Source organism: Metopolophium dirhodum, chromosome 8, assembly GCF_019925205.1.
Source record: "Metopolophium dirhodum isolate CAU chromosome 8, ASM1992520v1, whole genome shotgun sequence".
NCBI lineage: Eukaryota > Metazoa > Arthropoda > Insecta > Hemiptera > Aphididae > Metopolophium > Metopolophium dirhodum.
Window position 1 is genome coordinate 23,324,078 of NC_083567.1, and position 24,599 is coordinate 23,348,676.

Consider the following 24,599-nt stretch of genomic DNA (forward strand, 5'->3'; position numbering starts at 1 on the left):
ATCAAAATAAATGATCGATTATAAATGATGTTGTTACATTATAACTTTTCAGTAAACACAATATACAATTAAATACTGCTATTATACTTGTATATTATTTATTTGATTTTACAAATTAACAAAATAAAAATTTCTCTCTGAAACATATTATGATTTCATATTTAAATAAGAAAATCTCCAATAAATTCATTAGGTTATACAACTAATAGATTATTATTTATTATTATTATCAAAGGATCATTAACTCAAAGTTAATACAATTTGGAAAGTTATGATTTTAAAAAAGAAGTTAGCATTACCACAGAACACTTAAATGGCATAAAAATGAAGATGTTTAAAAATATGTTCTTTATTAAACTTAAAAATTCCAGTCTTAATTGCACAATTATTAAATAATAATATGATTATGTCACACTTGGCAAACAAACTAACCTGTTCATTGTATACACAAACAAATTACACATTATTCTTTGTCAGGAAAAAAGTTACAGACTGTACCTAATCTGAATAAAAATATTCCCAAGCAAAAAATCTTCCCTTCACCCACGAGACTACAGAAAAAGAAATTCCTGAGAAAAACTTTTTCAATAAATCAAACATTAAATTGACTCAGGATCAGGGGCGTATCTAAGGGGGGGTCAGAAGGTCAGTTGACCCACAGTTAATATTTGCTGCTCAAATTGGCCTCTTTTCAGATCTTGGGTAGTTGGACACTTGGACCCTCGAATAAACACACATACAGTATAATTTTTTTTTGTGTTATATACCTAGTACACAAGTATAGATTTCTAATCTAGTTTTAATAAGTGGCCCCTTGAAATGTCCTGACCCACAGTTTCCTAACTCTAGATCCGCCCCTGCTCAGGATTTCAATATATTATGATATTATAATATACACAATACTCAATTCAATAATATAAAAATTATATCAAAAAGCAGTTTTTTAATGAGCAACAAACCAAAATAATAGGAGTGTCAAACTAAATTTTATATTTTTTTTATAGTATCATACATATTGTGATACTAATCAAAATATTATCAACTTTGTCAATGTCTGAAAATGATAATATAAAATGTTAGTCAATGTTTATTTTTACAATTAAATATAGCTTGGTTTTATAATTTTCATTAAATAATGATTCAGTAATACTTGATTAAGATTAATTTTATTTATATTAATTTAATTTTTCAAATATACATATTTATAGTAAAAAATAATGTTACAATTATTATCCCGTCACTTTCAATGAAAAATCCTGTATGGGAATATTGTATTCCTGGAATTCTTTTTGGGGGTTTTCATTTTATATGTATATTTTGAATATAAAAATAAAGAGTATATATCAGACAAGCATAAATAAAAATACAAAAGTTTATATTTGTATGTACCAATAAGAAAATAGTATTATTGAGAAAAAATATTTTTGTTAATGTTCTTAATTCTAGTTTGATAATTATATTAATAGGAATAAAAAATAGGTTAGTGAATAGTTTACTGTTTATCTGTTATCTTGTTCAATTGAGCTTTAGCCTTATTGATTTCATCAATGTTTTTCTCTATCTCCGCTTTTCGTAATTCAATATCCTTTTTGATTTTATCTACTTGTTGTCGTTGCTATTTAAAAAATAAATTTAATTCAATTATATCCAAATGAAATTGTAAAATTAAGGTACACTAACCTGTATGTAAAAATATTCTTCTTCATTAGCAGCTTCACGTTCACCCATAGCACCACCAGCTTCTCGGATGGAACCTCCACCACCACCGCCTTTGCCAGCGCCACTACCCAAATTACCCAAACCATCGTTTTTGAATCTGTTGAAACTGAACAAAAAAGAATAATCAATGATCATAGAAAAGAAATGAACAATTCAATAAACAAATTAAAAAATTAAAAAATTTGTTATAAAAAGTATCTTACCTCATTGCCGTTGTATTGATGGAACAGAGCGACTTCGAAGCCTTCGCTAAGTATAATATGTTCATTGCAAGTTGTAACAGTCTAAGATATTAGAATATGTTGTAATTAAACAAGGTGTTTAAATGTAAACTTTCAAGTTTCAACGGAAATATTACGTCGAAGAGTGTACGTATTACAACAATAAATAAAAATAGTTACTATTTAGTAATGATGGCCGCAAAAATAACCATATAATATTATAACGATTACGATTGGAAATGTAGGGAGGTATTGCACAATATGACGCACCACAGCAGGCTGAACAGTCACTCCAATCTCAATTTACAGGTTTAATTTTGGGTAAACAAAAATAAACGCACTTTAAATACCATTAAACTATAAATATTGTATATTGCGTTCTGAGATACAACAAGTAACCACTGTGCAGTAGTTTGCGGCGTCTCAATAAATATAGTACCAACCCTACCCTAGTACTTACCTGTATGGCTGTATGTAAAAACTAATACCAATGCTTTTTTTTTTTAATGGTACTCTATGCTATAATGCTATAAAAATAGTACCAATCATTTATGAAAAGGAAAATTTGAAATGGAAACTGTCTTTAATACAATTATGAGAGAAAAAACTTAACAAAAAGATAACAATAATTTTGGAAAAAAAATACTTATACTTTAGGTTATTTATTTGATTTTATTGAAAAAAATTAGTATTTATAGTTAATGATCATAATCATATTATTCTGTGGATGTACGATATAGGTATTATATAAAATTGAATCGCGGAAAAAAGCCCAGAAATATAAATATAAATGTAAACACGTCATATTGTATACGTCTCTACGTCTCTACGTCTCTACTCCTAATTAGTAATTACCATGGACCTATAACAAAACTGTCAAATGTTTAACTTATAGTAATATGTATACCTCCTAAGACTGACGTTTTCTGACTTATAACTTATAACACAATATTTCATGATTCATGACATACCTATACATAATATTATTATTGTGTTCATATTTTTATTTTATTTACAATCTATATTTTATACAATTAACAATTAATTATTATTTTTATTATAATATATTATTATATTATTTTATAGGTACAGGGTAATTACTAATAATTAATTATGAGTAGAGTATACAATTAGTGTTCAAATTTATATTTCTGGGCTTTTTATTTTGGTGTGTTTATTTTTTACCGTTAAGTTTTATTTTCTGGGTTTTTTTTCCGTGGGATTTTTTCCACCTACCAAATTTTAACCATTATATCACAGTGATTGAGTGATTATATCATACAAATTATCACAGAACAGAATACTAAATACTATGTACCAATATACCATGACTAAATAAATAATAATAATAATTTATTTCTATCATGCAAGTATGCAACTATCTAAAGCCGTGAGTAGTTATTTTTTACGTTACTTATTTCGGCTGGTCAAAACATTTGCCCTCCTCCATTAAAAAATGAAATGACGCTACTACACACAAGTTACAACTGCATTAGAAGACTGCAGAAACAGAACTTATTTCTTCGGACTTTGGAGTTCTTCCCTACTATCAGGATTATCTGATAGTAATTACTATCTTTAATCGTGGTTCTATACTTCTATTGTGGTTCTATGTTCAAGAGACACAGATTTGTGTAGTAGTTGTAGTAATGTAGTATAGACATCTGTGGATCATGCTGGATTACTCTTTGGGATCAGGATCATAGATACTTTTTAGAAAAAACGGCACCTCTATATATCTCTATGATCAGGAATTCAGGACCACGGTTAGGATTGACCCATCTCATTTATTATTATGACATCAGTAAAGTTCTTTTAGCCGTGTACACGTGAAAAGTTGAACTGGATCCAACTTCATGGTATAAATGGTCAAGCCTGTGGTAAGAACGTATAACACTCTATTATACCAAAAGCTTACCATGTATACCAACCAATCACAGAAAAGTATTTTTATGCACGTACCGTACACGTATCTAGTGGAAACCCGCCTTTATGCTAGGATCACGGACTGGAAACGAACAAATAATGCGCTATATAATGAAAAGATCCACATCTATTAGTTTATAGGTCTATGTCTGTTACGGAAAATCAACGAGCGATTGTAGCGCCATTTCCTAGTATCTATCTTTTTCATCAGCTTCCTACACTGCAATGCTCTATTAACATAGAACAATATTGCAATATTGCTATTACTAAATACCACGATTTAAGATAGTATGGTTGCCCAACGAATCATGATAGTGTCTACCGAAATCACTATGAAAATCAGCTGGAAAATTCAACACTAGCGCTTGTATGTAGTAGTGGCTTCATACCGCATTGGCTATAAGCCTGTAAATTCTGCTTCTATATCGGCACACATCATGTCGCAAGCGCTAGTAGTGAATATTCCAGCAGTTCTGGTTATTTAATTTGGTTGCCAGTTTAAAACGATCTTATCATAGGTCGTCGGGCAACCATACTATCTTAAATCATGGTTTCATCTACGCTTGCACCGCCAGCACACAGGACGATTATCAGTGACCTATATCAGTGCAACCTGGGTGCAACAGTGCGGTATGGTGGAAAACGCTATTAGTCCGTACTCCGTGGCTAAGATAGTAATATGAGAAAATTCGGATTTTTCATAGGATTTTTGCTTTTAGTTTTTATAGGTATTACATGTAATAATATGTAATTTTCTTAGTTGTTTATTCTTTGAAAACGGTACCTTCCGGCTCATAACCATCAATACTAACCATTATACCTGTACATTTGTAGTTAGTACTATTTTTCGGCACAATGGCCGAGCAATAAAAGCAACATGACATGTGCGATGTACACTCAAATCGAGAGAAAAATTACAATTAGTTATGAGCATCATTAATTCGATTCGTCGATTTTTATTCCATTTACCTGGCAAACGGTTTGGATATTACAGGTAGTTATTTTTTTTTCAAATCAATGAAAAATAAGTATTTATTAACTAAGAATATTCTGATTTTTTTTAGAGCTATCCCGATATTCGTGATTGCTGGTGCTGGTTTAGAGTATTTGATGATAACTTGGCGCCCATTCGGTGTAAATTTTTATGAAGTATACAAACGTAAACAAGCCAAAGAAATAGCTGCCATTAGATTAAACGAAGAACACTAATGTCTGGAAATATATCAATTGCTGCTTATGTGAAATTTTCGCTAATGGCCATAACCTCTATGATGTTTGGATCACAACTAGTTCATAACCAATACAAACCGTTGGATGATTTAGAAGATTATGTAGAAAAAGAAATGGAAAAACTTAAAGCTGCCAAAGAATTAAAAGTATAATGGATTGGCAGATTACTTAGCTAAGACATTTTGTGATTATTATTTAACAATAATTAGATAAAATAAAAATATTTAAAAAAAAATGATATGATTTGATTTTCAAAAATAAGTTTAACAGTTTTGTTTATTATGCAATATGCAACAATTGTATTCTATTTTTAAGATTAGCTTTTTTATTATTTTAAGTATAGTATAATATTATCTTGAGTGCATTTGAATACTATACGGAATGTTTAATCAGACAATAGTAAATTACAGATTTTGTCAAATATTTACATGGAATATTGAAGTAACCTTATGGGTGCACCACTAGATTTGCCGTGATAAAAAAGTATCAGAGAAGAATAAATAGCCTTCCAAAGTTAGAGATTTTACGTTTATTCACATGCACGTAACAATAGTTCAACGTCATGAGGAGGACGTTGAGTTTGGCAACTGGAGCCGGTAGGCAAAGCAAGTCACTTGCCACTTTAATATACTGATGTTACTTCAACAGGCAAGGTTACAATATACTCATTAGTCTGATGTCTTCCTGAAGATAATTTCAAGACAACTTAATATAGCCTGTTCTATTATCATAAAGATAATTTAATATGCATAATAATATTAACATCAAATGTAATAATTAGTTATAAAATATTAATTTTTTTTCTGATAATTTTAGGCCATTTGCCTCAATTACCACGTCTTCTTCCCATGGTTCTCTTTTATTTGTCATCTCTTCTGGATTATCTACTCCTATCAAACTTAGGTCATTATGTACAGTGTACACGGTCACGCCATCGTTGTCTCTGTCGAACCAATGGTCTTTTTTGTACAGTTTCCATAAAGTTATTTTATTTAATAGTTTTCCATCAGCGCGCCAGACATGTCTTGCCCAACCGATTCTTTTACTCTTCATTACAGCTACTATGTCCGGTTGGTTGTATAGATTATTCTAGTCATCATTAGTTCTGAGCTCATATAAAATAGCGATATTGATATAAATACAGAACTTTAGATAGAATTTCCAAATTGTTTAACCCAGACTTTTGATCATGTTATTCTTATCAATTATCTACGTTCTTAACTTGTTAAAATATGTAAAAAAAAATTTGTTTTAGGCGCTGTGCGTTGTAGTAAAGTAGTGTTTTGTGCATGCGTATAAATGTAAAATCACAAACTTTGGAAGTCCATTACTTCCAAAATAATGCTTTAGGCAAAAAAAACTAACAGTTTCAAAATCAACGTTAAATAACACGTTTTTTAAATAATTTTGAGATTTGTGAGGGTAGTTAAGTGCATATGCTCCGGGCTTTTGCCTACCCTCCTTTCAAACTGTATTTTTAGTTCTGTCTAAAAATCCATTTATTTAAAATATAATTAAATCTTATCTATAATCTTTTATGTACTAAAATTATAAATGTATTTATTTCTGAAAAAAATTAGCTCCCTCCCGCATTTCAGAATACTACATCTGAACCTGCTAGTCTTTAAGATTTTACAAACAACTTAGATTCAATTTCATAATAATTGTCACATAAAATATTATTTTAATTTTTAATGCTCACATCCATAAGTATTATTGTTAGGAAGATATTGAACCACTAAAATTAACCTTCCTCCAATATTTTTACTCATCAAATAAATAACAAGTATATAATCTATATATTTTTTTTATTTTTTGTTTTTTTTTATCATTATAAATAATATTTAATTATTATTATTTTTGATATTCATATAAATATCATAGCTCATGATTGTATGAGCAATACAATACAAAGGTATTTATAGTTTTACAGTATTTAATAAGCCTAGTTCTAAAAAAAGGCTTAACATCCCAACAGTTTAAATCTACCCTTACAGACCTAAGAATGCAGTTTTAAACTGTGCGTGTAAAATTTAGTATGACAAAAATTCAAATTCAACTAATTATGATAGATGGTGGATAAACAATTGACTAAATTAAGATGTATGCAATGAATATTACTAATAAATTAAGATTATCTGCTTCTATCAAAACAGAATTGTTGTACTTAAAATAGATTTAGTTAAACAATGGGTAATAAGTTAATATTGAGATCAATGTTTTTACCAATCATAAGTTTAACGGAAAAAAAACAGAGAAAAATATCTCATACACAAATATAACTACATTACATGTTACATTCTGACACAAATTGGTCTGCAAGGGCGAGAATAGTCAAGATTTTACATTATTTATACTATATATAATTATTTTTTAATTTACTTATGTATAAACCTTAATTTACAGATTAATAGGGATGCCCTTATATATATATATTTATATAAATTTACAGCGAGCTTAATTTTATTTAAACATTCTAATTAGACAAAAAAAAAACTCACAACCGTTAATATCTAATTTGTTTTATCTTCAATATTTTTTTCTCATAAGAAAATTTCTGTAAAAAAATTCCAAAATGTGGATAAGTTTTCCCAAAATTTACTTATAAAGTACAGCTAGAGTTACATAATGATTTCATTTTTGTAGAAATTTCGTCCATTTCAAAAGGAATTAAAAATGTAAGTTACTTTCAAGTTATGGAAGACTATACCTACAACTTTATTAATACTATACTTATGACACAGTTGTCAGACATTGGACGGAGGAAAACTGTGCCAGCAGAGTCTATCGGATCGGTTGTGGTTCATTAGCAGAAGCTGCTGCTGCAGTAGTTGGATCATACTCCATAACTTCTTGATAGATAAGCTCTTTCCATTGATCAACAGTATGTTCACGTTCATCTACTGAATGGTCCCATGGTCCTGGTGCTGGTGCATTTACTTCACTTTCATCATACCAAACATTTATATAGGGATGTAGCAATGCGTCGTCCACAGATATACGCTTTTCTGGATCAATAACTAGCATTCGAGACAAAAGGTCACGTGCTTGGCTTGCTATATTATATAACAGTTTAGTATCAATTAAATTAAATTTTTAGTTTATTAAGTATATAAATTATTGGTTGTAAATCAGCATTAACCTCTTCAAAATTTAATATTTTTTTGTAGATTTATACACAATTCATTTATTATTTGTCTATTATAAAAATAACAATATTACCTTTTAGTTTATTATGTTCAGAAGAATCTGATGGAAATAGTACATCAGGGAATAATCGATCAAATGAATAACCTGGATAACGAGGTCTATTTTCTACATAATTTCTCACAGTTGGTTGTAACCTTCTCATAAATTCTTGCGATGGTGTGCCCAATTGTTCTATAGTTAAAATGTATATTACAATTATATTATTATTAGTAAAAATACTGCTGATGAAAATATTTTAACCTACCTATAATTTTATTCCATTGATCTATATGATCAGTTCCAGGAAACAATACGCCACCTCTTATCATCTCACCCATAATACAACCTACTGACCAAATGTCAACGTTTTCCTTATAACCCATGCCTAAAATTACCTAAAATAGATAACATTAATACAATTATATTAGTATTACTTAGTTTATGATTAAAAATAATAATACAATAAATAATATTTACCTCTGGTGCACGGTAGTATCTAGTAACGACATATGGGGTCATCATAAATGTAGTTCCAGCTGTTCGAGCTAATCCAAAATCCAAAATCTTTAATGTGCAGTCAGATTTTACAACAATATTACTAGGTTTAAGGTCCTAAAATAATAACGTATTACTAGAATCCAAACCATTAATCAAAAAAGTTATTAAATAATTAAAATACAAACTCTATGAATAATTCCCGCTGAGTGTAAATGTTTAATTCCACATAACATTTGATATAAAAGATATGACATTCGTTCGTGATCAAGGTCCATTTGGATTACCTGGCATAGATTAGCATCCATGAGTTCCATTACCAAATACACATCTTGAAAATCATCTAATGTCCTTTGTGGTGTGAAGGCATTTAGTAAACCAATAATCTAGTAATTATAAAAATTGCATACTTATATATCACTTATATATATCTTATTATTGATTTAATTTATGATACATACATTTTTATGATTTACTAATTTCATAAGTTTGAACTCCCTATATGCTCTTTTGGCATGCGTTACATTTTGAAATGGTCTGGATAGTTTTTTAATAGCAACGCTTTGTTGAGTAATGGTATCCATGGCCGCACTATAAGAAGTTAAAAATTAGGTAAATTACTACCACTAAAAATGTCTTAGTACTTACACCACCATGCCCTGGGCACCTAAACCTTTGGGTACAAGATCAACATATCGTCTGGGAACTGAAAATTCAGTATCACCAAACACTAAAGTGTAGAACATATCAGCTAATTCAGTCATAGTGTCTGGTTTATTTTGAGGTCTTTGGACAAACCTTGATTGTGTTCCGAGCATTTTGTGGAACACCTCAAATTCAACTTTACCATACACAAAAAAAAAAAAAAAAATAGTGCAACTACAGAAAAAAAATGTAAATAACATAAAATTATAATAATACATTCATTCTATTCATGCTTTAAAAAAATGTCTGAAATAATAATTTTTAATAGACACTAACTACAGCATCTAAATTAACATACAGCGCAAAATATAAACAAATTCATCAAATATGTAGTATATTTAATCACAATATCAACAAAGTTAAAAATTGTAATAACATTTTTAACTTAACTTTCATTAAATTGAGACTTTATCTCATGTAGTTGTTATCTATCAATGTTAGCAATAACCATTTTATGTATTACATATTTTAAAATTAAATATATTATTGTAATTAATTTTTTATTAACTAACTGTATTTATAAAATGTATATATTATTTAATATCTACACAATTTTTATTTATACATTGTGATGTAAATAAAATATATTTTTTATGTTTAATACATAGAATACTAATTATAATTTACAGCAGTAACCTATTGGTATATTATAATTTATAAATTATATTTTATGAACTGTGCGTGATATAAATATATTTGTAAACTGTAGACATAATATATTGGTGTCTAACAACTATAAACAAAAACTAATAAATAATAATAAATAAATCATATTTACTACACAGTATAAAAATAAACATGCCATAACCTATTTGAGAATTTATTAGAATATGCTTACCAAACTATGCCTTGTGCTCCAGATCCAATTGGTTTCAAATTTTGATATCGTTTCAAAATAGTGAACTTTGTATCGCCCACCTCCACTGTAAAGAAAATGGAGGAGGACACTCTAGATGTCATCCTAGGGTTGATATGAGGCATACGACTGAAGTTTTGTTCTTAGAAGCCAAAATGATCAGAAATACAATTCACACAGTAAATGTAATATGGTTTTTTTACTTGAAATAACTTTAAAATTTATTCACTTATTTAAATAAGGTTTAAGATCTGCAACCAAAATAAATACATAAAAATATATTACCTAGACAATTTTTTCATTTTAGTTAATTTTTCAATATATATTTTCACATAGTCAATATTTTGTAGTCACAAAAAAATTGAAAACGTTCATTAATCAACTAATCATATTTGGCATTAAGATGACGTTATACCCGCAAGTGTTGTCTCCGTCTTACAAGTGCGTAACATAACAAATTTTACACTCAGCAAAACATTTGTAGCTCCGTTAATTTAAAAATTAGGGTGATTGACCTCTTATAAAATCTAAAGGTAAGATTATTATCTAGACAACCTCGTGGGCTTTTTAGTATATTTTAATTTTAAAGCGAGTTAAAATTAAAATATAATAAAAAGCCCATAAGGTTGCCTAGATAATAATCTTACCTTTAGATTTTATAAGAGGTCAATTCGCTCTAATTGTTATACTAACGGAGCTACATGTGTTCTGCTGAGCGTAACATTTGCTATGTTACGCATTTGTAAGACGGAGACAACACACATGCGGGTATAACGTCCTCTTAAATAAACTATAAAGTATAAGTTAAAATAATGTATTGAGATAATTACGAAAAACATAAAAAAAAACAGAGAAAAATCTCAAAGGGAAACCATTACCTAGTTGTTGTTGTTTTTTTTTTTAAATTAATATTTCAAAGTAAAAATAACTATATGAGTATATAATATAACCTACTCACAATAATTTTTTGAATAAAATTAATCTAAAGCTTTAAAAGAAAAACCGCATTCTCTGTGGTCCACAATATACTAAATATTATTCTCCTTAACCTTCTCCTTAACCTTTTCAAAAATATTATTGAGTTGTATACAATAGACTTGTATTAAATATATAAATTGTGTAAATTAAATAAAAACGTTCAAAACTAATATATGTCCAACATTTAATAATAGCTTGGCTAATTAGATATTATTACTTAGTCAAGACTCGTCAATAGCCAATTTTATATTTTAGTCTTAATAAAGATAAGTTATACTAGTTACATATATTGACCGTATACATTTTAAAAATTGAACTATTGTTTCCATAGGTCTTCATGTAAAAAAAACATGTAATATGTATGTAAATATTTTAACTTTCTGAACCCAAACATTCATTATTTAAAAAGCTTTAACGTTTTTATAAAATAAATTTAAATATTATTTATTCTTATAATTATTTAAGTTTTTTACTTTTTTGAATTACAATATACGGTTTTAATTTAATATTCCAAAGCGGAATATTTTTCTTAGTATTTCGATACAAAAAAATCAAATTAAAGATAAGTATTTTATGAGTTATAAGTTATAACTTAGAAGTATTTGTTCCTTTGTGATTACTTGAAAACATGTAAAAAATATTTTTTAAATAATGAGTGTCTTACGTTCACCCATATATTAGAATGAGTTGTCGCCACCCTATTTATTTTTTACCTACTCATTAAATATTATTGCCTGCCAAAATATTAACTATTCAGCAAACTTAGCTGATATCTGTGATATTTTATTATGTGCTGTAAGATTTTAAGCAATTAAGCATCGTTACATTGGTGTGATATAGGTTCGAGAGAAACTAGTTTTTTTTAAATATATATTGTTCTAAATAAATCGGGTATAAGGTATTCATTAGAGAACAAATCATAGAGAATTTTAAACTATTTGAAAGACTGAAAAAACGTAATAAATACATGTCATTTGTTGAATCTGTGTTGTATAATTTTACGCATAAATAGATTTTTACGGGCTGCCGTTAATGGGCACGTTAACTCACGTCAATAAACCCCCATCCGATTTACTCGTTGTATAACACGTAAATAAAAATTGTAAATATAATATTTTGTTCAATAAAAAAAAAAGATTTTTAACTTCAACTATAGTCGTTTTTAAAACAAGACAATATATCGATTTCGATCAAAACTGTTATTTTACCAACTTTTCTGGTACGCTCTAACTAACTACAAAGAAAATCGAAAAAAGAACATTTTTCTGGTTCCATTATTCACTAAGATGGAATTTTCTAAGTATCAAGTTTGTACTATGTACGTAAAAAAAATTAAAAACATGCTTTAAAAGACAAGTTCATTGGTAATATACATAAAAAAGAACCTTTAAATTGTATAATCAAAAATACAAAAATTATATCCGGGGTTAGATCAAGGTAGTCAATAAACATAATTGTACATTATACTTATATGTAATAGGTACAATATATTTTAAAAATCTTTGCTAAAAATAAAATTGTATATTTGTATCTAATGAGTTATTATTCTATACGAAAATACTGATATATAAATAATTTACAACATACAAAATATATTCACTAAACGATTTTCCAATGCAGCTAAAAGGGATATATTATATATTATACAGGCAAAAAATATCGCGTAGGAGTATGGTTAGGGTGTGACTACTGTACGCATTTGTATACACACAACAGAAAGGATCAATACAAAGTCAGAATATGGCTCCTCCCATCAATTTCCAGGCTTTAGGAGCCTTATTACATTTTCATTACTTTATTAACATCAAGAAATTGATACTGTGGTTATTTTGATTGTGTGGTAGTAAAAAACATATTGAAAATTAATTCGAATTTGTTTTGAATTATTCAATTTAATAACGTTAATATTTCGTTAAATAATGTTAAAATAAGTAAAGACAATAACATCATATTATTATTATTAAGTTATATAACTTTTAGACAGTCACTATTTTACTGTGGTAATTAGTAGTATACCTTAGGTAGGGCATTAGTCTAGGATATTCCATGACATTTCACATATTCTGTTCCAGACTCTAGTCCCGAAAAATATCTAAGCTATCTAAGAAATTAATCAAAATTATCACGAATTCATATTTTATATTTAATTGTGTTAAAAATGTATTTTTACAAATAGAATACGATAAAATGTATAAAAAAATTTAGGTATAATATTAAATTTTACAACAGTGTAAAATTAAGAATGGTAATAATCTAGGAAATAATAGCTGAAATGCATAATAATATAATGATTAATGATTATAGAGGAAAACAAAATGCGAATTTACGTCATTGCTACAATAATATATCATGTTAAAGGCAGACTTTTAATCACTGTACATTCCCAACTATATTTATTTTTAACAATCAAAATTATAACAGTCGATACATCAAAAAGTAAATTATATGTGGGAATATTTGAAATCATAAAACAGTTCTGTATAATGAAAATTAACCATTCAATCATAAGTGGGTAGAGAATTTATAAATAGCGAAAAAAAATTTCAAAAATTTAATTCGACCTAGTTAAATAGTTAATAATTTAAAACTAAGTAAATTTTAGATTAAGTTAGAAATTGTTTTTATAACAAAAATAAAACGACGTGATTGTTTTACAAATTTTATATTAAAACGATTGGTTTTTTAACAACCAGGGAAGTCACTAGTGTGTCGTAAATGTTTCATGTGTACCTCATCATTGAATAGGGAACAGTGATAAGAGATCTGTTAAATTCAAATTTAATTATAAATAAATGCATACGAAAAATTATTTTGAATCGCGGAGACGGATATCGTCGCCTATATTTCTAAAGATTGTATTATATATTTATATTACATCTAGTAATTTATTTTTCTACGATTAGACTAGTTAAAACTAATTCTATGAATTTATTTGTGCCAAAAACACTACGCGAATTTTACGCTCAGATAGTTATAAAATTCAAAGGTAAGATAAGTATCTAAGCAATCTCATGGTTTTTTTTATTATATTTTAATTTTGAAGTGAGGTATGAGTTTTTTAAAAATGTTAATTGTTTGTACATTTTAAAATTTAAAATACTCATAACTCGCTTTAACATTAAAATATAATAAAAATCCCACGAGGTTGTCTAGATCTTACCCCTTAATAATCTTATCTTTTAATTTTATAAGAGGTCAATTTACTCTAATTTTAATATACCGAAGTCAATACCGACGAAATAGTGTGAATAGAATCGTAGTATAAATAGTTAAAGATTAGTATAGATATTTTGAAAATTTCATTGTACCTACATAGAAAAAAATAATAAACGTCTTGGCAATAAGTTTCAATTACAACTAAAAAGCTATAATCTTACAGATAAAAACGAGTTGAAAATTGAAAATGAGCATAAATATTTTGAAAATGTATTAGATATGTAACGAAAAATCAAACATTTTGGTCAAATTTTTATATAACATAATAACAAAATGTATTTTATCAATAAGTGGTGGTTATGGAATTTTTCTCATTTTCCGCTATTTTTTGATAAGTTTTCCTAATTTTTTTAATTAGAAGTTAGAACTACGATTACTTTTGACTCCCCAAACTACCAACTAGATCCAAATTGTAATTTAAAACATTTAAAGTTGAAATAATTATCTCCAAAACGTCATAACAATGACACTTTTTTTTAACATTGCAAAACCAATACATTCAATACGGCGGCATCATGACTCATGATATAATATTGTTCATTTGTTTTATTCATTATTGTTTATAGTTTCAAATTTATTTATAGTTTTATTATATCAAGTACCTACCAAGTTATCTTATTTATTAAATATTAGGAATTAGCTTGAGCTGGAAAAGTAATGAATACATTTTCAACGGGTAAAATAGAACATCATTAATTTATGCTTAAAAATGTATTTTTCTTACTTGCAACAAAAAACAATATTTAACCACATCAGTAATAGACTTAAGTTTGATTGACTTATAAGACAGAGAAAACAAATGGTCATGTAGCGTCCTCTTAATACTTATCTTGTTAACATTTTGTTATCAGGGCCTCATTTAGGGAGGGCACTGGATACAACTGCGCAAGACGTCAGTATTTTGTGGTCGGAAATTTGTTTCCTTGTGAATTTTTAAACTTTTAAAATTGAAATTATTTCAATAACAGTATTAGATAAAATTAGATATTAATGTATTATGCTGTTTGAAGTTAAAACAACTAATGTATTTATAGCTATCAGCGTTCGAGAATTATTAATATACCTAATAATAGTACTACTTAGTACTTGGCTCTGTTGATTATTTATTATATATTTGTTTTATAGTATTTTAATTACGATGGCAACAAAAAATTTAAGTGGATATCAAAACCGTAAACAAACTTTGTTAATAGACAAAAAACATCTTAAGGCCAGTTGTACCGTCTACACAGTGGCGTCATTTGGGGAGGGGCAACTGGGGCATTTGCCCCAGTCTAGTATTTACATCAACCTTCAGTCGGCACATTTACCACCCCTCCCCACCCTCCACCATAACCACTATGGCTCTATACTAAGAGAATCTCAGTGAAAAAAATTTTGGGTCGGAAAGGCAGTGAAAAGTTACCCTAATCTAATAAAATCTGAAATGACGCCACTGCGTCTACAATTACACTTCGATTACGCTTAATCAGCTGATAACAAATTTTATAACCGGGCCAATTCGGCCAATTAAACTTCGGTTAACTTTAATCGGAGATGGCACAACTGGCCCTAAATGTTATTAACAAATTCAGAAAAATTCAAGACATGTTTGAAAAAATATAATATTAATTTGCATAGTTATATTAAATTTATTTGAAGTATTTAAATATGTAAAAAAAAATACAACTTATATGATGAGTTATAAGCAGGGCTCAAGTGGCACTAAATTGTATCTTTGCGGGGGTGGGAGTGGGGAGGTGGTAGGGGAGGAGGAGAATAGTTAATGAAATTATTAAACAATATTTTTTAAAAAATCACACATTATTGTAAAACAAATATTCTTTTTTTTTGCTCAAAATCTAAAATGTTCATGAGGATCTATCTCCCACACGTCCCCCTTGGAACGCCAATTTTTTTTTCACCGGGCGCAAAATGTTTAAATGCAGCACTGTTTGTTACATAATAATTGTATTAGGTTTCTGTCTTTGTAAAATTCGATTAGCAGTCATTTATAAAAAATATTAAAATAAAATAAAATAAATTATATTATATTAGCGCAAAAACATGACTATATTTAAACATTTTTAGAAAATATTATATTGTGTAGGAACTAAGAAATTATTGTCACAATGGTAAATTGGTAATTAGTAATTACTAATTAATTTATGAAATATATTTATAATTAATCGCATGAGGGGACGTTCATGAAAGTTGGTATGTATGCGTGTGTTTTATGAAGAAATAGGAACATAATATATTAATATGGGTTTGCGAGCGGTTGTTTTTAGTTACCCATTTGGGCTGGTCAAAACTTTTGCCCTCAATAGTAATCTTACTTTTAAATTGTATAATAGGTCGGTTCACTCCAATGTTAAAAATCACAATAAATTGGATTATATTAAACTTTTCAAAGACAGACACAACGTAATATATGGATGAAGCATCTAGTTATCAGTTTTTAACATATCATTCTCAATACATTGTAAACATTTGTATAACATGCGGACACTAGTGACCATACAGCCATATTGTGTGGTTATACCTACATAAATAACACAATATACTAACATATAAGTTATAAGCAATATTTTCAAATACCTATATAATTTATTATTTTAATCAACAGATTAAATTTGATTAGGTAAATAGCCTAAATGAAACACCTAGGTACCTATATACTTCTTATATAACATAATTTAACATTTATATAGTAGGTATGACACTCTAAATAATGTATCAACATTATCAACTAATAATCATAATCATAAAACCTAACTATAAAAACATAAACTTCTTAATTTTAAATGTCTTAACACTTATAGATTACATCAAATCACCATAATAATTTTCAAACCAAGGATCAGCCATATTCTATATTAATAAATATATTCCCGGTTGCAATAAACATCACACACAATATCATCTGCAATTTTTCTGTAGTATTGAATTTATTGTCTTTATTAGTGTTGATAGTAGAATGATGCACTTAATACTTCCATACAAATTTAGAATAAATAAATTATTCTACTTCAGTCTGCTACTACTTGAAATAATATATACTTGATACATAAAACTATACAGGTAACAACTATCTTAATATATTGTTTCCAAAGAGCAACATGAAGATTATTGTGAATTAAGTATATTATGTAGATTTATTAGATTACATATATATATATACGGTGATATATTTTAATATGTACTTCGATCCTTTTTATTAAATACTATAAAAAATTAAAATAATAATAAACTATAGGTACCTAATCCTATATATAATAACTAGAGACCGGATTTTTATGTTTTTACATATCTTTACTGAGAGTATGCAGCTCCAATTGGATAAGCTTTCTCAACGATTCATTTACCTATGAACTGATATACAAAATTTTTTAGCACATAAAAAAGAATATTTTAAGGTTAAAAATTATTTTGTGTAAAAAACATGTTTTAGGAATATATTGCCATATTGGGTTCCAATTTGAATATTTTATAAAAATCTAATAGATAGTAAAAAATTTTTTATTTATATTATTTAAAACTTGTTATTATTATTATTTTTTGAGTTCATAAGGCTGAATTATTTAAGTTTGAGTTTGAATACATAATATTATTCTGTTAATGAACTATATGCAATTGTTTTTTATATTATTATTATTATTTTTTGATTTCATACGTTTGTGTTACAACAGTTAAATATAGGTACACCAGCAAATGGCAGTATATCATCATATTATAGATTAAATAAATGGTTTATTTTTAATTGTTTATTCAGTGTTTAATAAATTTTTATGAAAAAGAATATTTTGATGAAATTATAGAGCATAGAAACATCTTATTTTCAATATTATAAGCGCATATAAATCCGGTCCCTAATAATAACTAACTAGAATATTTAACAAAACATTAAGATGAGATGGTATGGAGAAAACTCACAATATTGTTGTTAAATTAATTCCCTCAAATTTTTAAACGAACGGAGCTAAACGTGATCTGCCGAGCATACATTTGCTATGTTTCACACTTGTAAGATGGAGACAACAAATGTTAGTGTTATTTCCTCTTAACCAATAATAATATAGTTACGAATTAGATATTGTAACATAGATGCTTTATTGTATTTAGGTGGTTTAATTTAATTCATAATTCTGGATATTAAAATGGTCAAACAATTTGAGTACTAAATTAAATAAATACTTACATATTATGCATTGCATAACTTAGAATGGTTATTCATCTTTATTTAGTTTAATAACGTTAAAGTAGTAAATAGTAATATTTTTTTGCAGATGTATACTGCTGGTATACATTGCATGTTTGTTTGTATACTATGATTGAAATAATCATTTTTGATTAATTTTTTGTAGCAAATTGTGTATAAATATTTAAAGTATCTCAAATAAACAATTAATTTTTATTTTATTTATTAACCATGATATAGCAAGTATAATATACTTACAGTAAAGTAAGACTAGAATTTGGAAGCAAAGATTTTTTAAGTTTATTGAAGCCAATTTAACTTAACAATAGTTTCTAAATTTTATATTTCGGAAATATACTAAGTACATGAGTAGATATGATTGTACAAACCGATTCAGCAGCAAAATCAAGATATTTTCAAAGGAGATGCAAAGAACTAACTAACAAACCAACCGTATGCATTGTTTAAGTTCTTAATTCAGTAACTATGATTTTGATAATGTTGATACAAATATACCAAGGGCAGTCAAACTACAGGAGTTTAGACTGTTGAGTGTTAAGTCAAAATATAAATTATGAGTTACCTAGGTAAAATCTACATGACCACTAGGTATAATGCCGGGTCCACACAGTTATTTTGTTTTCTTGTTCCATGTGGTCCCCGCATAAGAAATAAGTATCTATACTATAATAACCACATTTTTAAATTGATTTTAAACATAAGATAGTTATGATATGACATATTACCGAACAGTGAACACATAACATAATGTTCATAAATGTATAGAGCAAAAATTAATATCATACATTTGTAAAGCAATTACCTAGATCAAATGTTTAATTATTCAGATACCAGCATAAAAAAAAAATTAAATGAAAAACTATTTTTAAAAGAAGGCATTAGACTTAGTACTTATATCACAGATTAAATTTTCATTTAATCTGTGCTTATATGACATGCATTAATGGTGTACACTTTGTCAAAAGCTTTATCAGCAATGACTTATGATTTAATCCTTGATTATATAAATAATATCCCAAATAATTAATCATTAACAAAAAACGTCCGTCAGTATGGCTGATATTTAAGTTATTAGAATTTATAAATAAGAAATTTCCAATTTTAACAATATTATTACAAGTACTCATTTTTTTTTATGAACCTATTTTAATTGATAGATTGAAAGAACATAATTTTACATTGTGCTAAATAAGTTAATACAATTAATGTAGAAACTAGAAATAAATAAATATATATACGTATTAACAATAAATAAATACTAAATACCTCAAATGTTGATTAATTCACAATATCCAAACCGTAATGATTGATGGTGATTACTGATAAGAGTACTATACAAAAACACTTTTTATGAAAAGTAATAATTAATGAATTGTTAGTTCACTCATTGAAACGTTAATTATTTTAGTTGAATTTTGAATAAACAAAAACTATTTTCCGGTTTAGGCATAAACTCGGATTTTTGGTTTTTTAGCAATAAAAATATAGAATTTTTCTCAGCAACAATTCATCACCGACTGACCGACAAACACAGATGACCCATCTATATTTCAGTGCCACCAACACAATGTAATTAGGACTTCTTCCATGAACTTTAATATTATTCCACGTTATTACAAACAAAATATATTATGGAAAAATTTGGAACTACTTTAAGAATAGCAAAATGTATATAATTATAATATTCAACTTGGGAGTTGGGAATGACTCTGTAAACAAATCAAATAAAACATAATTTTTTTATTATACATCTATATATTAGTATTATAATACACAAATACAGTACAGTATTATAATATGGTACCTACATATAATTATATAAATTTAGGGCAGATGACTTGTAGCATTTGCATATTTGTTTTACACAATCACAAAAATAGCAGAGTAAGAAATAAATACGATGTAGTGCGTTACTTTACGCTAAAAATTTAGTTTTATAATTTTATTCTGCAATTATCTGCATATAAATGCATATTTTAAGGTTTCTTTTGGTTTTTAGGGCATATTTCTTTCATTTTAAACATTATGAATTATGATACATAATATAATTAATTAGGGAATAATTTGATATAATTAGGTAATAGTACAAGATCAAGTAATTTATAAATACTAACATTGATTATACATACTATACATACTAGGTATGTAATATGTATAATCAATGATACTAACAACTACAATCAATGTTTTCTTATTATTTTTGTTGGAGTTTTTTTTATTTTTCTGTCATCACTGTTTGCGGCAATAAAACTGCTTTAATTTTCTTCAACAATATATCTTGTTTGATGAGATAGTGAATCTAGTTGCCAAATTCCCAATAGTTTTCAAAAACACAGGGTAAAACAAAATTTAAATTAAGAAAAACCGGGAATTATTATTTATTACACAAAATTGGTTTTTGACAAAATCGATTTAGGTTTTTGTTGTAACTCTAAATAATATACATGCAATTTCAACTGGTTATTTACATTAGAATTTTCTATACTCGATAAAACTTTTGAAATATTTTGATTCGTTTGAGCTGTTTACGGACATTTCAGTTTTCATTTTTTTTAGTTTCTTATTTCTATGAATTTCAATAAAATTTTATTTATTGGGTAAAAAAGTTTGAAAATTTAATACAAGGCTCTTACTATATTGTTACAATGACATTTGAAAAATATAAATAATCCAGTCACAATTTTTTTATAAGCATTTTTTTTTTTAAATCACGATTATAACTTTATCAATAGATGACAACTGGTAAGGGAAACCACGATTGAAAATAATTGTTAAAGCGGCAGTTATAGGTACGATCCTGTCTCGTGTAGTCGTGTGGGACCCGCTTAAGACACCCAAAACTTTTCAATGCTCACAATTTTGTACACAAACGACTCTCCACCTGCTAAGGTTAAGGTTTCTACAAGATATTTGTATACTCCATCCTGATGACAAGACTTTTTGAAAACAAATGTGCGTAATATTCAAAAGGTGGTAATAACTCAATATTTTTCTTTTTTGGTACCAATTTTGTTTAGCAATGTCCCCAGCCTACTGAAAAATACATGTTGTATAGAGTATTTTTTTCCAGAAAGCAACATGCCAAAGGAGTGCTATAGCACCCCCCCCCCCCCCCTCTGGCTCTGTGCCATATATATTTGATGTATGGGCTTTGGCCAGTATATGGTAAAATTTTTTATTTCTCTGTGTTTAATATTAGGTGTAACTCCGCCGTGTACAATAGGTGCTAATATTTCTATGGATGTCAATGAGTGAGGACTGAGGAATAGGTGCGTATTTCGGCCATAGGATTATTAACTGTTTCACGAGCTACTTTGTCAGCTTTCTCACAGCCATATATTCTACAATGGCCTGGTGTCCATATAAACTGTACCTATGTTCTTGTTGGCTTTTTCAATGATGTTGCTTATTTTAATTGTTAGGGTGCTTGAGTACAAGTTATACTTCAGATTTTTAAGAGCGCTGAGCGAATCTGTACAAATGTTAATGGTCCAATCAGGCAGTTGGATGGCTAAGTGAATTCCCTCGACTCTCGAGGAGTGCAAAGTATTCCGCATTTCTGCTGTATGCTGTTATGGTCTGGTAGTTTGTACGATAAGGATTGGTCGCTATATGATAGCAGATAGCGATGGCAACACCTGAGTTTGTTTGGGAAGCGTTTGTATAAATTTGTGGGTTGGACGGAGAAGAGTCCATGATATCATTGAATACATTTTTATTTATGTATAGTATTTAACGTTTGTTTTTTTGTATAATCTACTATAGACTGGTGTCTACAAAAATGGTTGTAATTTAAAAACGAATAACAGTAGATACATGAACATTTCACTAAATGTTTATATTTTCATTATACACCATACAATTTTAAAAATATTTTAACTTGTTTGACATAATTTACAATTTTCTATTTTTTAGTTCATTTTTTCTAATAATTTTATTCGTTGGGTCAAAATACTTGAAAATGTAATACAAAGCTTCTAAAATATCTAAAATATTGTTACAATAGGCAATAGCAGTTGAAAAATATTAAAAATACATAGGCACGTTTTTATTTTATAAGTATTTAACGGTGGCGTAGCCAGGGAAGGGGGGCCTGAAATGTTAAGAAAATTTAAAAATTATTTTAATGATCTATGATAGTCGCTCAAAAAATCTTAAATTGTATTTAAAATATTTAAAAATTTACTATTTACGGTTTACAGCTATTTATCTGTGCTAATACGTATTTAATGTGTAAAAGTGTAAAAGTTCATCTAAAAAGATATATAAGCACAGTTTTTTAGATTCTGAGCGAAGCGATGAATGTATTGATTTTACAATGATGTGTTTTTTTTTTTATTTTTTTTTTTGCGTCTGTCATCACCGTTTAGGACATTAAAAGTGCTTGGATTTTCTTCAACAGTAACTTTTCTGATAAGAAAGTGAATCTAGTTGGTACTTTGGGGGGTCAAAAGTAACCATTATAAATTTCCCAGTTGTTTTCAATAGCGACGTGAAAAACAAAAGAAAAATTAAGGAAAAACGGGAATTTTTACGCAAAATCTGTTGTCGAGAAAATCGATTTTGGTTTTTGGTGCAACTCTAAAACAAATGACCATATGTACATGACATTTTGACTGAATGTTTATATTAACATTTTCTATACTCCATAACATTTTCCAAATATTTTGACTTATTTTGAGCTGTTTACGGACATTTTCAGTTTCCATTTTTTTTTAGTTTTTTTTCTATAAATATCAATACAATTTTATTTGTTGGGTAAAAAAGTTTGAAAATTTAATACAAGGCCCCTACTATATTGTTACAATGACATTTGAAAAATATTAAAAATCTTTAGTCACAATTTTTATTTATAAGCATTTAAAGTTCAAATATTGACAAAATACGAAAAAATTATACGAAAATTAGAAAATTATTTTGAGTTGAGAATTCATAATAATTTTTCTTTTTCAATCTAAGATTTGAAAATGTAATACAAGATTATCCATAAGTTTGTCTACCTTTATCAAAAAAAAAATGTCTGCGAGCAAGTCAAATTAAATTTTTATTATTATTACAACATTTGATATACACTCGATTTCTCGTGAAACGATTTTCTTATTTTGTTGTAATTAAAAAACTTAAGACTGTAGATACTTGAACATTTCACTGAATGTTTATATTAGCATTTTTTATACACGATAAAATTTGAAAATATTTTGACTCTTTTTGAGCTGTTTACGGACATTGTCAGTTTTAAATTGTTTTAGTTTTTTTTCTATAAATATCAATAAAGTTTTATTTGTTAATTAGAAAATCGCGAAAATTTAATGCAAGGCTCCTGATTTATTGTTACAATAGCAGTTAAAAAATATTAAAAATACATAGACACATTTTTTTTTATAAGCATTTAAAGTTCAAATTTTGACAAAATTTTTCAAATTTCAAATTTAATATTTTGCAGTTAAAAATTTATAAAATGTTCAACTTTTGTAGCTAAGGATTAAAATTTAAAACAAGGTTCCGCGTAAATAGGTAAATATATAAATTACTTTATTCACAATAATATCATCAAATATACTTAGTAATATCATAGGCTGACTGACTGTTTTCGCTAATCGCTCAGAATCGTTTTTCTTATACAATGATATTATATTTTAACACCATCCATTACAGTGACCCACTTGTAACCTACAGTAGAGCGACATCCACTTACACGCCATTTATACAGTTATTTTGAGTTCATATTTAGACGAAATTACATATTAAATAACCATGAATAACGATATTAATTATTTTTTTGTAATTTTATAATATTAATTCAACTTACCTGCTACCGTATTAATAGTAAGTAATAACAATATAAATATATAAATATAAATAA

At 27.4% G+C, this 24,599-nt stretch overlaps 3 protein-coding genes across 6 annotated transcripts; 1 reads left to right on the forward strand and 2 right to left on the reverse strand.

The window, feature by feature from the left end:
- Positions 1 to 325: 325 nt before the first annotated feature.
- On the reverse strand, positions 326 to 3,507 carry LOC132950499 (ATPase inhibitor, mitochondrial). Of its 3 annotated transcripts, none has more exons than XM_061021996.1 (4): positions 3,355 to 3,507; positions 1,923 to 2,003; positions 1,681 to 1,825; positions 326 to 1,615 (listed from the first exon to the last, which is right to left on the reverse strand). In XM_061021996.1, exons 2-4 carry the CDS (start codon positions 1,985 to 1,987, stop codon positions 1,493 to 1,495), a joined length of 333 nt encoding a protein of 110 aa, XP_060877979.1. In that variant the 5' UTR covers positions 1,988 to 2,003; positions 3,355 to 3,507; the 3' UTR covers positions 326 to 1,492. The 3 variants fall into 3 exon arrangements, with proteins under 3 accessions (XP_060877979.1, XP_060877980.1, XP_060877978.1); XM_061021997.1 differs by lacking the exon at positions 3,355 to 3,507 and adding an exon at positions 2,401 to 2,772; XM_061021995.1 differs by lacking the exon at positions 3,355 to 3,507 and adding an exon at positions 2,121 to 2,361.
- A 1,429-nt stretch (positions 3,508 to 4,936) lies between these two features.
- LOC132950035 (uncharacterized) lies at positions 4,937 to 5,519 on the forward strand. Its single transcript, XM_061021226.1, has one exon. The coding sequence runs from the start codon at positions 5,075 to 5,077 to the stop codon at positions 5,246 to 5,248; it is 174 nt and encodes a 57-aa protein (XP_060877209.1). The 5' UTR covers positions 4,937 to 5,074; the 3' UTR covers positions 5,249 to 5,519.
- A 1,368-nt stretch (positions 5,520 to 6,887) lies between these two features.
- LOC132950034 (stress-activated protein kinase JNK) lies at positions 6,888 to 20,256 on the reverse strand. 2 transcript variants are annotated; one of them, XM_061021225.1, is made up of 8 exons: positions 20,003 to 20,256; positions 10,324 to 10,592; positions 9,242 to 9,371; positions 8,969 to 9,166; positions 8,763 to 8,897; positions 8,551 to 8,680; positions 8,319 to 8,477; positions 6,888 to 8,152 (listed from the first exon to the last, which is right to left on the reverse strand). In XM_061021225.1, exons 2-8 carry the CDS (start codon positions 10,464 to 10,466, stop codon positions 7,881 to 7,883), a joined length of 1,167 nt encoding a protein of 388 aa, XP_060877208.1. In that variant the 5' UTR covers positions 10,467 to 10,592; positions 20,003 to 20,256; the 3' UTR covers positions 6,888 to 7,880. The 2 variants fall into 2 exon arrangements, with proteins under 2 accessions (XP_060877208.1, XP_060877207.1); XM_061021224.1 differs by lacking the exon at positions 20,003 to 20,256 and adding an exon at positions 9,429 to 9,621 and having other exon boundaries at positions 10,324 to 10,463.
- Positions 20,257 to 24,599: the final 4,343 nt, after the last annotated feature.

Coding starts and splice junctions, on each gene's coding strand:
- LOC132950034 (XM_061021224.1), bottom strand. CDS start 9,598: ATGCTCGGAACACAATCAAGGTTTGTCCAAAGACCTCAAAATAAACCA. Junction 8,681..8,762: donor GATACTACCGTGCACCAGAG/GTAAATATTATT, acceptor TATCTATTTTAG/GTAATTTTAGGCATGGGTTA. Junction 8,153..8,318: donor TGAACATAATAAACTAAAAG/GTAATATTGTTA, acceptor TATATAATATAG/CAAGCCAAGCACGTGACCTT.
- LOC132950035 (XM_061021226.1), top strand. CDS start 5,075: ATGTCTGGAAATATATCAATTGCTGCTTATGTGAAATTTTCGCTAATG.
- LOC132950499 (XM_061021996.1), bottom strand. CDS start 1,987: ATGAACATATTATACTTAGCGAAGGCTTCGAAGTCGCTCTGTTCCATC. Junction 1,826..1,922: donor ATCAATACAACGGCAATGAG/GTAAGATACTTT, acceptor TTTTTTGTTCAG/TTTCAACAGATTCAAAAACG. Junction 1,616..1,680: donor AAGAATATTTTTACATACAG/GTTAGTGTACCT, acceptor TTTTTTAAATAG/CAACGACAACAAGTAGATAA.